Source organism: Camellia sinensis, chromosome 4 (assembly GCF_055761805.1).
Source record: "Camellia sinensis isolate YWXY chromosome 4, ASM5576180v1, whole genome shotgun sequence".
In the NCBI taxonomy this organism is placed as follows: domain Eukaryota; kingdom Viridiplantae; phylum Streptophyta; class Magnoliopsida; order Ericales; family Theaceae; genus Camellia; species Camellia sinensis.
This window is the reverse complement of record NC_138964.1, coordinates 6,608,138-6,624,926: the sequence shown is the minus strand read 5'-3', so window position 1 is coordinate 6,624,926 and position 16,789 is coordinate 6,608,138. Positions and strand designations below refer to the sequence as shown.

General features: G+C 35.2%; 1 protein-coding gene across 1 annotated transcript in view; it reads right to left on the bottom strand.

Annotated features, from left to right (window-relative positions):
* The window catches only part of ATMIN7 (HOPM interactor 7), a 61,986-nt gene extending 49,340 nt beyond the window's left edge, over nucleotides 1-12,646 (bottom strand). The window contains exons 1-6 of the mRNA XM_028202247.2: nucleotides 12,502-12,646; nucleotides 12,090-12,216; nucleotides 3,013-3,088; nucleotides 2,362-2,557; nucleotides 2,020-2,132; nucleotides 1,879-1,937 (exon numbers count right to left, since the gene is read on the bottom strand). Coding sequence (XP_028058048.2) covers nucleotides 1,879-1,937; nucleotides 2,020-2,132; nucleotides 2,362-2,557; nucleotides 3,013-3,088; nucleotides 12,090-12,201 — 556 coding nt within the window. The 5' untranslated portion in view covers nucleotides 12,202-12,216; nucleotides 12,502-12,646. The remainder of the gene's footprint in view (nucleotides 1-1,878; nucleotides 1,938-2,019; nucleotides 2,133-2,361; nucleotides 2,558-3,012; nucleotides 3,089-12,089; nucleotides 12,217-12,501) is intronic.
* Between the last annotated feature and the right edge of the window lie 4,143 nt (nucleotides 12,647-16,789).

Genomic DNA, 16,789 nt, shown 5'->3' with positions numbered 1-16,789 from the left:
TTTTAAAGTGAAGAATAAGAGGAAATGGGAAATTACACCGTTTCTAACATATTTGTAAAATTTCACTGATGGTTTTCAAAAGTAAGAAATTTTCATTGAATCTGTGCAGGTTAAGAACAGCACTGTTTGTCCTCTAAGGGTTGTTTGATCGTTTTGTTAACGTTTTTATTTGTTGTTTTCTATTTTCATTCATTTTTTTCAGAAACTGAAAACGAAAACTTGTTTGGTATATTGTTTTCATTTTCAAAAAAATGAAATGTTTTCAAAAATCACAAATAGTGTTTCCACTTGTTTTTAAAATAAGTTTTCACTTTCTAATCTCACCCATCACTTTCGGCCACCACCCACTACCACCTCCACCGCTGGTGGGTGACGAGCTCCACCCAACCTCCCGCGACTCTACGGCGTGAGGGCGGTCACCGTCGTGATCTTCGGCCACCTCATGACCTCCACCAACATCTGACCACTAACTCCGGCAGACACCTCGCCACCCTCCCGCGACTCTACGGCGTGAGGGCAATCACCGTTGTGATCTTCGGCCACCTCATGACCTCCGGCAACATCTGACCACTAACTCCGGCAAACACCTCTGGCCACCTGCCAGTGCCACTACCGGTCACCACATCCGTCCACCCTCCATCTCCAACACCAACTCCAGTAACTCATCAAATATATTTCTCTATTTTAGTTTTATTTGTTTTCAAAATATTTTTGTACATCAAACAAGTTTTATGCTTTGTTTTTCACAAAAAATAAACAAAAATCTGTTGCTTGTTTTTTGTAAACTAAAAACGTTAACAAAAGAGGCCTTAGGCGTCATATAAAATAATCCTATATGCATCAAGTTGTCCGAAGACCAATTCAAAGCTCTTTTAGGCCATTTTACATCAATTAACTAAAATCAGACAGATTTGATTTTGAATCTGCCCCAATAATCAATTTACCTTTTTTTATCTAAAACCAACAAGGCTTTGTGAGTTTTGAAGTGAAAAATGGGTTTGGCACATTTACCGATTACCCAATTTAACGGAATTGGAATCGGATTAAAAACAATGAGTTTCAAACTTAAAATGTTTCCGCAAACTTGTCTATGGTTGTTGAATCTTCACCAACCTTTCAGTCAACTGATGAGTTGACTCATCTCGTGTTAATTTGGATTATATTATTTAATCATCTTAATCTAGTTTACTCCACCAGGTTTAGCAATCCGGGGTGTGACAAAGTGTCCTAGCAAAACAAAAACTTAAAAAAAAAAAAGTCGGTAGTTCAGAATAGAAGTAGCAAAGAGTATAATAAATCCACATCAAAACCTATGTTACCTGGAACTTGAATCATTATGGTATGTGGAACGGGAACGGGAACGGAAACGTGGTACACCACATGATCTTAAATGTGGTACGATAGGGGTAGACTTGTCTATATTACACTTACGTATTTAAGGTACTTTAGAGTAATTTTCTTTTAACTATTATTAGGCATCCAATAAAATGTATTTTTTTCATTTTTGATATTTTTGTCTCATCAAAACTTTACTCACCTTAGATTTTAGTTCATAATATTTGATTTTTTATCCTCCATAAGCTGACATTTAAGGAGATACATTGGAAAAAAAACTTTTGTGATCACTACGGATCATTAAATTTACCATTTTGGAACATAAGTGTACCATGTTTCGGAACGTGCATATGAAGATTTAATTCACTTGCGTATTAGCGTTTTCTAGTAACACATAATAGGACAGATGAAACATAACATCATATTTACCCTTTTAACACATAATTGTCAGCAAGTCACATTGAAAACAGCGTACACAACACTCAGTTCAGAAGATTAAACAGAACACCAAAAAAAACTACTGTTCTAACCATTGCGACATACCTCTGAATTTGGTGGATGCTACAGCAGTAAGAAGCACCTTCAACACTTGCAAAATAGTACTGCATGCCATATTTCCTCAAAAATTACATTTAGGGGAAACTACATATATAATATTACACTTCCAAACAAACAAAGACATACCTGTCAGATGATGAATTATCCACACAACTGCAAACCATGCTAAGAATGTCTGTAAATAGTGAACCATCATCTAGACCAGGATCACCCTCTAAATGATCATATGCTATGAGTTTCTGTGCTCACAGAATTTAATCAAAATAAGTTAGTACCAACAATGAATCTGATACATGCATTGTAAGTTTCAGCAAATTATCAGTCAGTGCAGACCTAAGTTTTTTAATACGTAATGGGATTTCAGAAGATCGTCAACTTCATCATACCAAACATAAGGATCATAAAGAAGATGACTCAAGAAGCAAAAACTTTTCAAACTCAAGTATGACAATCAAAAGAAGCACGTACATGTAGACAATCCAACGCCAGCTCTATGACTTTCATGTTCTTTGTCTCAAATGCAAGTCGGAGTGGATTTAAAACAAGGTCTGCCTCAGCTCCTTCCAAAGTATGCCCAGCATTTGCTAAGGCTGTTGTAATAGTTCCCCTTGCTCCCAATGGCTTGCTAATTTGTTCTGGCTCATCAGCATCAGTTTCAGGCAAACTACAAGGATAGTGGTCCCAAGAAATGAAAAACATGTCTGATTAAAAATAATTTTTCAAAAAAACTACAGACCAAACAAACATATGAAACAGAATCATGCAGTTATGCATACTGTTAGAACACATCTTGGCCTGTCAATGGACTAGATCTGAACACACATCTGATCTAATAACACCAGATGAAGTATATTTACCTAACACAATATGTATGATCCCAGAGAAAACCTCCACCATCCAACTGATAAGAATATGTTCAATGAACAAAACATACCAGAAAATGGTGCACATACAGGCCTGGATGATAGAAGTAAAGATATTCTCATAATTCATACCAGCCAAGATATTTTCACACATGCCACGCACAGAAGAACAAAAGGGGGAAAATGGATGCAGTAAATGTTTTGCACAAGAAAGGGGAAAATGCAGCAGACTATAAAATAGTCCACGGGAATAGACCTCTGTTCTCCAGCCAAAGTTGACACTTGATTTGCCTCTCCAGAAACTGATTGCTGATTGACCTCTTTCGCACTGTCTGAAATCAGAGGAAAAAATACATGAAAGGTCCGATAAGCATTAAGATTGACAAAATCAACTCGAGCTAAAAGGAAGTGAAAGCATGGAAAACTTTTCAAAACCTTATCAACACAGCTAGGAAGAATCGTTTCTGACAAACATATTATGAAAGAGAGAGATCACTCCCACACAGACCACCACACACACCCAACCATTCCACCCACTCCAATGACCTACCTCCTCCTTTATGTCTACTATAAGAAACAAGGACACTTTTAAAAAGATAACATGTCATGTCCGACACAGACATGACATGACATGACACTCGTCAGACAATTCCCAACACTTCGAAACATATGAAATACTTTACGAGTTTGAATAAATAACTTGTAATCCAATGATAAAACAAAAACAATGTAAAATTATACATTTTTTCCACCTTTAGACTTAAAAAAATTACTATCTTTGACTCTTTTTTTTTTTTGATAAATAAAATAAATTATATATAACCAAAAGCATCAAGAAGATGTTAAAAAGAATACAAATCAAAACCCCCAAAGGGAGCACTCAACCAATCACTTCATTTATGAAATCTAAAAAGGTAAACAAATGGAGATCCACCTCCCCAAATACCCAACCACACAGAACTTGAAGAAATCTCCTCTCTAACCAAGATACCAAACAAGCAACCTCTTGAAAAATTCGACGGTTCCGCTCCAACCAAAGCAACTACATTAAACATAAACGAGCCAAATCCCAAGCCTCTCGACGCCCCAACACCAGAGAACCTCCAACACCCCCTTCATTTGCACCCACTGAACACCAAAGGTAGTAAAAATAAGAGCCCACATTCTAGAGGCCACCGGACACTGAATAAGCAAGTGATCCACTGACTCCGCATCAACGCATAAGTGTTATTAAAGGCGCGCCTAGGCGTGCGCCTAGGCCCAAATCCCATCCAGGCCCAAGATTTGCGCCTTGTAGTATTCCAGACCAGGCGACTTCGATAAGTCGCGCCTAGGCCCAAGTCCCATCCAATCCCAAGGTTTGTGCCTTGTAGTGTTCCAGGCCATACGACTGTGATAAGGCGCCTGATTGGCCCAAGGCTTGCATCTTGAGGGCTTTTTTTATTGTTACTTTAATTGGTTTTGTTTAAAATCTAATCATTGATTTAATATGATGCAGCTACAGAAGATCCCTACTCTTATTACAGATGCCAATACATTGGGCATTCAACCCCAAATCAATGATAGCAGAAAAATTAGCCCTAATTCCTAATCTCTAAAAAACACTAAATGTTTAACATTTCATTTTGTTTATGTTAAATCCTAAATTATTTGCTTACATTAAATTTTTTTTTTTTTCCCCGTAAAAGGTGCGCCTCACTTCGGTGAAGCCTGCACCTCGCCTAATGCCTTGAGCCTAAGTCCCAGGAGATCTTGGCGCCTTGGTGCGCCTATCACCTTTAATAACACTGACGCATACAACAACAATTAACCAAAACATGCCCATGGCGAACCAAATTATCAATAGTAAGGATTATGCATAACAGTTGTCCAGACCAAAAATGCCACCTTGGATGGGACATCAGCAACCCAAATCCACCGCCAAGGGAATTCCACCGCCACACCTTCACACAAACCCCAATAATAAGAAGAAATTAAGAAAACACCCTTAGAACCAACCCCACCCCACCCCAACCCAACCCAAAACATCCTCCCCCCGCCCTCTACTTGCAACCCATAAAGAAAAGTCAATGAGTAACAATTGACCAACCTCCCAATCATGAACCTATCGGCGAAGAACAAGCCCAAACCACACAAACCCCCTGCTCCAACCCCCCCCACAATAAGAAGCCACAACCACCTCCGGATCCAATGCCAAGCGAAAAATCAACAAGAACCAAACTTGCAAAACCTCCTCACCACACCACCGATCCTGTCAAAACCGCACCCTCTCTCTCGAACCCACTTAAAACCGAATTTGTTCCCAAAACTCCTCCCTGCCTAGCCAATTTCCTTTCCACAGCCCACACCCATGCGACCCACCCACACTTCCCGTACTCCATTCCCCCCAATCCATCCCATACTTTACAGCCACCACTCGACGCCACATTTTTCCCTCTCTTAGGCAAACCTCCACAACCACTTCCCCAACATAGCTTAATTAACAGTGCACAACCTCCGCACCCCCAAACCCCTTACCTCCTTTGACCAACAAACCCGCTCCCAACTAACTAAATGATAACGAAACTCCTCCTAACCCCCTCCCCACAGAAAATCCCGTTGCAACTTCTCCAAACAACGCGCCACCAATACCGGAATTACATTAACCGACATAAAATAAGTCGGAATGCTGTCCAACACAATCTTCACCAAAGTTAATCTCCCCACTTAGACAAATACTGCCTCTTCCACTTTGCCAGCCACCATTGAACCCTCTCAATCACTCCATTCCACACTCTCTTAACCTTAAAAGAAGCCCCCAACAGCAGACCCAAACAGTCGCCAAGGTTAGATGTTGATCCACATCCCCGACAGGAATCAATTCCGACTTTTCCAAGTTCCCCTTAAGCATCGAGCCCGCCTCAAAACACAACAAAACACAACGTAAGTGAGCCAATTGCTCCAGCTTAGCACCACAGAAAATCAAAGCATCATCCACATACAAAAGATGAGAAACCACAAACGGATCCTCCTGCACAGTCCTTACCCAAAAGCCTTCCAACAAACCACCCCGCACAGCCTGAGTCAACAATCTACTAAACGCCTGCATAACCATAATAAAAAGGGGAGATAAATGTATAAAATTATATATTTTGCACATGTCCTGCACATGTCGTGTCCTACATATTTTGAAAATTTGTGTGTCAACATGTCTACATCGTATTATGGGTCGGTGTCTATACTTCTTTGTGTTACTTAGCAAGACAATCCAAACGATAAAAACTTTGAAACCATATATCTATATAACAACAATACATACACACACATATATATATATTAATAGTTGGCACACGAGATGCGTGTGCAATTAAAATAAGTAAAATTAAAACGAAACTTTTACTATATATGGTGTGTCATGCAAGTGGTAAGAGCCTCATTTATTAAATCTAAGGTCCAAGGTTTGAGTCCTATTCTTGTCAATTATCTACTCTCTTTTTTTCTTTACAAATAGGAAAATGAGGACATGTGGCATAAGGAGCAGCCACCTAAGTTTGAACACCAAAGTGAGTTGTTCACTTCTAATAATAGTGTATATATATATATATATAGAGAGAGAGAGAGAGAGATCAAACAAGTCCAACTAACCAAGCATGGATATGGATACAAGATATAGGTACGTATGACAAATGAGGACAAAAATAGTAGAAAACAAATATGTTAAGGATAGGTTATATAAAATTGAGAAATGCTATTTGTCACCAGATTTATTTCACCTCATAGGTGTATTCCTACAACAAAAACCATGTGTATGAATAAGAACCACCATAGTTAAGAAATAGTGAGACTTACGACGCCACATGAAAAACCACATAGGAGTTGAAGAATTGCAGTGAAATATTTAAATGATATATAAAAACCTTATATATATTATATATGTAGCATATAGATTGAAAAGTAATTTTGTCAAAACATATACATAACAAACTGTGTCTTTATTTATCTACCAAATATTCTCAATTTCAAACCTATCAAAACAGAAAGGATTAGGTTATTTTATTTGGACACTGAAGCAAATTTGGCATGCTTTAATCTCAATATTTCCCAATTATTCTTCTCTAATAAGAAAGCAGTTTTTCTTTGGTCATTTGGTTAGAAATAAATACAAGAGTCTTTGAGGATAAGTGTGAAGATCTTGGGGGCTTATGTGACAAAATTTGTTATTTGTCTTCTTTTTGGGATTCGGTCTCTCCTCGCTTCAAGGGGATTCCATTATTTTTTACCTCTAGATTGAGGGTTGTATGTGACTTATTACTTTTCTTTTTTCATGGACTTATTGTCCTCTTCAATCCTTATGAACATCCTTTCCATTATTTTGGTAAAAAGTTTTGTTTCCTTTTAAAAAGAAATAAAGTATGCAATTATTGAAAACTGTTCTTGTATTTATCCTAACAATTAAACTCTTGTGCTACACAAGATATGTCACATCTCAGTTTTAAGATAGGTTACGTGACTTAGAGTAACTAAAAGTATCCAATAATAATTCTTCAACATTTAAGTAAATTAACTTCAAACTGTGGATACATTTAAAAAGTGCCTAAAACATATCCGCAACTATTCAAGAAGTATCGGCATCTATTACAAATACAATACGGATATGACTTCACTCTAGAAGTGTCCATTTCCATAGCTCATCAATAATTGTTCATCTAAAACAACTTAAATATTTGTCCTCCATTAGCATCAAATTCGTAATTTGGGGGCTTAGCAATTCAAGATGTAAAACAAAATGACACAAAAATAAGGGCTAAAGGCCATAGGAAAAACTCATATGAATTTGAATTAAAGTTCATAGGTAAAGCTTGTACGGTGGCTCAAATAAAGGTTGATTATTAGGGTAGCAACCCACCATTGATGGCTACATGTGTCTTAGTTCCCTCAAACATGGAAGATGAATAAGGAAGTGAGACTTAATTTAAACGTGATGATACATGGGTCAACTCTAAAAATTCATAACCCAAACCATTCCAACAGAATAAACAGCTATACCGACTTTGTACAAGGTATAGAACAATGCGCAAAGTTGTACTCTATAATTACAAAGGCTTAATATTTATAAAGCACAGACACCTCTTTGGAGGTCCACGTGCAGGCGTTCAACCCGTGTCGTACATAGACACAGACAATTTTATAATTTAAAATGTTATTAAATAAATTAAGTTAAAAATTAAAAATTAATTAAAGTCATTTATGATAATAAATTAAGGTAGCAAGATTAATTTATAATTTAATTTGTTTTTTAAATGTATATGTTTAATTTAAAATGTTATTAAATAAGGTAATTTTATGGTAATAAATTAGGGTGTTTAGTTTACTTTATGATTTAATTTGTTATATACATATATGTTTATATTAAAATGTTACTAAATAAAAAAGTGGGTTAAAATTAAAAATTAGATTAAGGTAATTTTATGGTAATAAAGGCGTTTTGGATGGTTTGGTAAAATAATAACCTATATGATGTCATTTGCTTATATAGCGGATGGCAAGGTCATTTTTGTATCTTCAACAAACCATTTTTGGAGGGAAAAACATAAAACAGAGGCATACATGCACATCAGCCGCGTGTAACTCACCTCCCGTTTGTTTGGATGGAAAAGTTAACAGTTGCCCATTAGTCCAAAACCACAGGGGAGGTATCTATATATATTCAAACTAAAGCGGGGTAAAGTGCTCGAGCATCAAACCACAAGGAGATAAAATGCTTTTTGCCCAAGAAAAAAATAGCCTACGAATTCTTTAAAGTAAAGAGAATCCACAAAATCTACAAATCAGCCAAGGTTAGAAAATAATTTCCAAGACAGTTGACCACCCAAAATAGCCACACAAAAAATAAATAAATCTTGAACCTATACAAAGATTCCTCTACACCTTGAAAAGATCATCTATTATGTTCCATAGAAGCCACATCAAACACAATAAAGCTAGACATCATTCCTACCCCCCTCCACTTCCCCATTTTTCCTACTTAACAACTGAGCATGACCCTTGCCAGGTTGCCACATCTCTCTAGCATCCCCAAAATCAAGCCCCACAAATCCCTAGTGACCTTACAATGAATAAGCAAATGAAAGAATGATTCACTATCACCCTTGCAAAGGGAACAACAATTAACAATAATATGTCACCTCCTAGCTTATCAATCGTAATGATCTTATCAAGTGTTGCATTCCACACACATAAGGCACCGTGGATAGAGCCAACAATCCACATGTCTTTCCACAAAAAGGTAATATCACGTTCCCCCTCAAAGCCCCCATATAAGACCTCACATCAAACCTCTGGTCCTTAGCTACAACCCACCATAAAGAGTCTTCACCTTCCCAAACACCCATAGTCTCGCAAAGTATATTCAGAAGATTAATCAACTGCCCACTCCCCAATCTTGTACATTCCATCTCAGCCCAAATCCCAAAAAATCTCATTACCTGCACCTCAAACATAATGAGCCATCATGGCTTCTTCATAAAGAGCAAAGAGAAAATTTGAAGAAAATGCTCTCTGCAAGACATCATCTCCACACTAATTATGCTGCCAAAACTTCACCTTATCCACCCCTCCCCCACCTTGAAACTACCAAATCTCAAAAATCATCCCTGCTATGAGGCAAGGTCATCTCCAAAAGAAGTCCAATCACCCCAAACCTTTCTCCAATATCAAATCTTCAAAACCATTTCCCCACAAGAGCTTTGTTAAAGATACTTGGTCTCCTAACTCCCAAGTCTCCTATTATTGGGTTACAAAACGTACCCCAACCCACAAGATGGTATTTTAACTCTTCTCCTACACCACCCAACATAAAATCTAGCGGCAACTTCTCAAGCCTTCTAGCTACCAAACCTAGAATAGTGTACAAGGACATGAAATAGGTCAAAAGGCCTGACAGTGCTCTATTGAGAATGAGTCAACCTCCCAGACAAATATAGTCTTTTCTTTCTATCTTGCCAACAGATCCCACGTTGTCTTTTGACTTAAAGGAAGACACCAAAGGTAACCCAATTTATGTGATTAAAGGGGTAACTGCATTTCATCCAATAATGGAGGCCAACTCACTAACATTTAGAACTTCTCCTGTAGAAATCAGCTCTGCCTTATCTATGTTTACCTCCAAGTCAAAACAAACTCAAAAACACAAGGATCTATGTTATACAGATTTAGGTACACATTTCGAGTGTCGGTATGTGTCGAAGTGTACAGTTCATCTTATTCTCGTGTCCAAGAACACCAAGACACATCTAGATTTCAAAATTTTCAAAAAAACTTACTTTAATTATTTTAGAGCATAATAGTATTTAGAAATTGTACAACATGTTATACATATTCGAGTCTTGTGCATAATTATATAGTAAAGCTAACTATTTATACATACCTATTGGGTGTATGTCCAACTACACATATCTCATGCCCTTATCCGTGTACCAATTATCAAACATGAGTACTATAAATTTTTAAAAGAGCCCATATGACATTGCAAAAATAAGTCAACTAAATTGAATCTACCCGACAAAAAATCATTGTATCATCCACATACAAAAGAAAAGAGACTACCATCAAGAAGCCCCCTATCTAACCCAGTTTGAAACCCTCAATGGATAACCCTTGGACTATCCAGCCAATCATCCAACTCAATGCCTCCATTAGAAGAATGCATAGCAACGGAGACAACGAGCCACCAAGCTTCAAACCACTCAAATCTTCAAAGAATCCAGCAAGTGATCCATTAACCAAAAGCAGCAACCCCAAAACATAGCCCTTTCTTGCACCCTTACAAGCCCTAAAACCCTATAATTTACATGTTTATAATTTACATATTTAACCAAAAAAACCAACAAATACAAATCAAAAGCATTCGTTTGTTGTCTGTCTAACATCACTTTCAACATAAAAACTTGTTAGATAGTGTTCCTTGCTCTTGCCCTACAATACATAGGCTTCAAAACACCTCAATTCACCACTCTTAAAACCACATACAAAACCTACATTCCCCCCACCACACAAAAAAAATTATGTAAAAACTACAAACATGACCCTTAAAAATTGTACATTTTTTGTTAAACAACGTGAGCTGGAGAGATTAAGACTAAGAAGGACAAAATGAAATAGCATTAGTTACACAAACATCCCCAAACTATAACCGAATATCACTTTACTCCCTCAACTTTAAAACTGTACAATTAAACCCATCAACTGTACAAAACTGTACAAATGTACGGTCTTAAAATTGAGAGGGTAAAGAGACAATTAAGGGGGTGATCATGCAATTAACCCAGTAAAATATTACACTAGGGCGTTTATGATCCTAAACTATGATGGGCCCCTTTTTATCCTTCCTTGGCCTTCTCTACTGGACTTAAATCATTCTCTCAAAGTGGGACAAAGTTCAACCGCCAACTTGAACTAAATCTAGACATTGACAACACAACACATGGAGCTCACTTGATTGAAAGCCTATGTTGCATTAAGTATTGTAATAAATCAAATTTTAGGGAGGTTTCAAACTTGACCAAAAGACCAATGTCGACGTCAATATTGGGATGCGTCTGATTTTAGTTGCATAAAACTCTATTATTAGGTAACTCCTATTTCTAGTTTTATATTTAAAATTGTAAAACTTACAATTCTCTAACAAAAAAACCTCTCGAAATTTGATGAAGGGGGAAGAGAGAGAGAGAGAGAGAGAGAGAGATTCAATTTTTTTCTGATAAGTAAATCTAATTTTATTCAAAAAGGGATTGAGGGAATGCCACCCATGTACAAAAAGAATAAAGAAAACCAAAGAAGACTATACAACCCCACTAGTGTCAAAAAAACCCTATGAAGTCTAAAAATTGGTCAAGAGAATGGATAGTAACATAGAGATATTTTTAATATGACATAGTTTACAATATATGAACAGAAAGTAAGAGAAAATGGAAACAGACAGCACAAAGTTTTAAGAATTATACCATAGCTTTTTATTTAAATTTTTTTTCTTGTCTTGGTTTCAAGCTACAAAAAAGCTGAGGAGTGACTAGCCTAACAAAAAGTAGTGTGATTAGCCTTCTATAAGCCCCTTGATGAGCAAGTTTGGAAAAGACATAAGGCTCTTCATAGCACACTAGTTCTCCAGAAATTCAGAGCAGTTTAATCTAAATTTTATATTGAAGAGGAAAATGTGGCAAAGCATGTCGTCAACAAAACAAATGAGTTGTATACAAGCACGACAAAAAATCAAGTTGGCTGCAAAAAGTGAGATCAGATCTGAGTGAGCACACACAGGCATAGACACACACGCACACACACACACAAAGAAATAACCTAGATAATTCTGAATAGCCGTCTGGAGTGCAGGATATTTCTTAGTGGAACACTCCTTGAGCATTGATTCAAACGCCCGAGTAAGGAACCCGCCCGCAGCACCGCCAGACATCTCTTCTGTCTTCTTCTGTTACACATGGAAACACAAATACAAATTCACAGAAAGCAGCAAATGAGAGAACGAAAGCGTTAAGGGACTGAAATAAGAGAGATTCGTTGCTCAATCAGAATGTATGGATGCGATTAGATTAGATTAGATGAGATTAGATCAATATAATTCTTCTAACAAATCCATCAATATAATTCTTCTAACAAATCAATTAATTATTAGATTAGGGCAAGGATCACTCTCCCTCCCGCTATGCCATAGACAAGCGTGAGCATCCAACATTTTTTAATCGATCATACTTACCTTCTTCAGCAAAGGACAATTTTCTTCAGCAGATGTGTTGGTGGCGACTTCAGCGCTGAGAAACCAATCTGAGATCTACAGAGAGGGAACGCAGGGAGAATACCAATCTCCTTTCCTCCAACTTAGTCCTTGTTTGGGAAAAGTTAAAATATGAGATTTAAAAAATTAATATATTTGAAATAATTTTTAAAAAAAAAAATTATAAAAAAATATGTGAAAAATAGAAAAAAAAATAAAAAATTAACTTTTTAATATAAATTATTAATTTTAAAACTTTTTTGATAATTTTTTTACTAAAATCACCACTTACCAAACACGCCTTAATGTTGTACCGGGTGCAACACACACTCAAATTACCACAATTGTCTCACTTTTTATGCCAAAATGACCTTCACAAACAAAAATAAATAAATAATGAAAAATTCTAGTAATATATCCAGTTTTGAAAGGTTATATCATATATATGGTTAGTTATGTCATTTTTTAAAATTAGAATTAATTTTTTTTAATTATGATATTATTATTTTAGTTATAATTCATAACATTTTTAGTAATATCTTATGTTGTGTTTAATTATAATATATTTTTTTTTAATTATGACTTAAAAAGTATGTAATTATATTTTATTTTTTTTTAGTTATAAGGGATATATGGTACACATTCTTAATCCATATTAGTTAGGGCACTCGGGCAAAAAATCTAAATTTGAATTTTCTTTGGTCAAAAATCCACCCACTAAACTTTTATGTCCATAAGGACATACTCAAGTGAAATGACCAAACTATATATATATTAATTCCAAACCGAAAACCCTAATAGCCTCTCTCTCTCTCTCCCTCTTCCACTATGTTTGGATTGAGTGATTTGGAGAGAAATGAAATGAAATAGAGAGATATGTATTTCTCTTACTTGTTTGGATAACTTAAGTAGAAAGAAATGAAGAGAAACGGAGAGAAACTCGTTTCTCTCATAACTCTCATTTTCAATCTTCCCAAAAGTAGAGAGAATGAGAGAGAAAATAAACCAACATATTCTTATATTTTCATAATACCAATTTTGCCCTCTGTAAAAATAAAAGAAATAAAATGATTGGTATTCATGTCCTTAAGGGCTTTTCATATCCAGCACAATGTTTTTGACTCTCCACTTCTCTAGCTCTCTCTCCGCTTTCTTCTGGCTCTTATTTGCCGTGCAAGTAATCATCTTTCCTATTTTCATTTTTGATTCTGTTATGTATATATGTAATATATATATATATATATATACTATTACGCATAAGAAAAGCTATTCTTGATAATATGTACTATTACGCATAATATATATACTATTCCTCAAAAGAACAGAATATACATTCTGTTATATATAAGAAAGAAAAGTTAGCCCTAATTTTGTTGTTCAGACTCTATATATGTATAGGTATATGTATATATATATTATTGAAAACTCCAAAAATATATGTATTCTATTATGTATATATATATATATATCTGTGTGTGTGTGTATATATATACTATTTATCATTCAAGAAATTTGAGAATATGCATATATATTTTGTTATATATGTATTCTGTTATGTATATATATATTATTTACCATACAAAATTATATATGTATTCTTTTTTCGTGCTCTCAAATTGTTGGTTGCATTTTTCTTGTATCTTTCACAAATTTCCTTCATCTCTTTGCATTTTGCGTGTCGTGACCCCTATTCAATCTATAAATCTTCTATTATTCACATGCATAAATTCTATGGAAATCAAGAACGTAGTGACAAAGCCACAACAACTGTTGTGTTGGCTTTAATAATAGAATAGATATATGGGTTGATTGGTTTGTTTATCATGTGAATAGTGTGAAATAAAAAAATAAAAATTTGATTGATGTTTTGATGTTTAGTATACTAATTTATTTTAATTAAAATTAAAAACAATACAATTGTAACTCACTGAGCACTTGATAAAAATGGTTAATTGTTTATTCATGCTGATTAATGTTTTAGATGTGTATAGTATACTGATTTATTTTAATAAAACAAATATAGGATAAATGGATCAGCAAGACAAAGAACTAAGAAAAGGCTTGATTATGTGGGATAGAAGCAAAAGTTAGCTATTGTTCAAGTTGTTTGCCATGTGGTATATTGGTATATGCAGAGAAAATATCACCTAATGAAGTATGTGGACCATCCTATTAATTACTTGAAGAAAGAAAAAGTGAGGATTGAACTAATGACACAACTTAAATGTGTTCAGAATTGTCGTAATATCACCCGTATGGGGCCCCAAGCATTTCAAGATTTGTGTCATATAATTAAAAGAAATGGTGGTCTGAAACCTACAAAACGTGCAACAGTTAAGGAACAAGTTGCAAAGTGTCTTTACATTTTGTCACACAGCGTAACGAATAAAAATGTTTCATTTTTCTTTCGTCGCTCCGATGAGATGTAAGTCGGCATTTTTATAGTTTTTTGAGAGCTCTTATATCATTGGAAGCTCGATTTCTTTGCCAACCTAATGGATCAGAAGTCTCTCCAGAAATACTCAATAATAATAGGTTTTATTCATATTTTAAGGTAAAAATTCCATATTACATTTCGCTTTACATTTTTAGTTTTATTTCTATATAAAACTGCCACATGATACATTTATCTTAGGATTGTATTGGAGCACTTGATGGAACACATGTTCATGTTAAAGTAACTAGCAAGGATGCGTCGAGATATCGTGGTAGAAAAGGATCATTAAAATGTATTGGCTTTATGTTCATTTGACTTAAAATTCACTTATGTCTTACCTGGAAGGGAGGGGACTGCATCTGATTCAAGGATCATTAAAAATGCCACGCTTAGATAATCTGAAACTTTGGTTAAATTATATAGATTTAGGGGTTAATATATGTGTTTTGTTTTAAATAGGCAAATTTTATATTGTTGATGTGAGGTATGTGTTAAGGAGTGCCCTTATCCCTCCTTACAAAGGTGTGCGTTATCACTTGAAAGAGTATTCCAACCATCCACCGGAAAATGCTCGAGAGTTGTTTAACCACCGACATGCTTCTTTACGCAATGCCATTGAGAGATCTTTTGGTGTGCTAAAGAAATGATTTCCTATCATAGCAAGCACAGCTGAGCATACTTACTCGGTTAACACACAATCAGATATCGTAACAGCATGTTGCATCTTACATAACTTTTTAATAGATGTAGATCCAAATGAAAAACTTATTTTTGAAGTAGAAAAAGAGATTGAAAATCAATGTCAAACTCAAGAAATGACTCGTGCACCAAGGGATACCAATGAGGATGCAAAACAAGGGGAACTCATTAAAAATGTGATAGCAGCTACAATGTGGTCTAATTATGTTGCTAACAAAAGTGATATTTTAGTTTTTACATGTTTGCTGGCCATCTTGATTTTATGTGATAAGTACTTGAACATCGGATCGGATGTATCCATAACTTTGTTATTGTGATGACATTATTGTGGTTTATGATGTTACTTTGAATTTATTTTGTTGTAGATTCGGATATATCCATAGCTTTGCTATTGTGATGACATTATACTGGTCTATGATGTTACTTTGAATTTATTTTGATGTAGATTTTATAAATGGGTAAAAAAACACAGAAGTCCAAAAATTCTAAGAGAGAAAAACTTTCATGGACAAATCAAATGGATGATGCATTGATTGATGCATTGTATCACCAACATGTTGAAGCAAATAGGGTCAATGAAACTTTCACTACTTCAGCATATGATAGAATAGTAAAGGAATTATGTGAGATATACAACTTGGACTTAGATAAGGCCAAAGTCAAGAATAGGCTAAAAACTATCAAAGAGCATTTTGCTGAGTGCTATGATTTATTCAGACATACTAGTGGTTTTGCTTGGAGCCCAATTACAAGAATGTTCACTGCTGAACTTGAAGTTTGGGAGGCATTGATTAAGGTATCTCAATTAAATTCAGCTTATGTTATTTTTTTAAAAATTAGAAAAACATAATTTATATTTAACTATAACTTTTCTATTTTGTTTTTTTTTTGGTAAAATGTGAAACCACATGCTGAGAAATGGAAATGTACACCAATTGGCAACTATGAAAAGCTAGTTGAGATCTATGGGAAGGATAAGGCAACTGGTGTTGGTGTTGAAACTACTAAGGAAAAAGTACGATGATGGGCTAACTCATCAAATGATGATCATGTAGATAGAATTGAAGTCATTGATGAACTGGTGCACCAAAATGAAGCAAACTTGGAATGTTTTAATCTTGTGGATGAAGATGT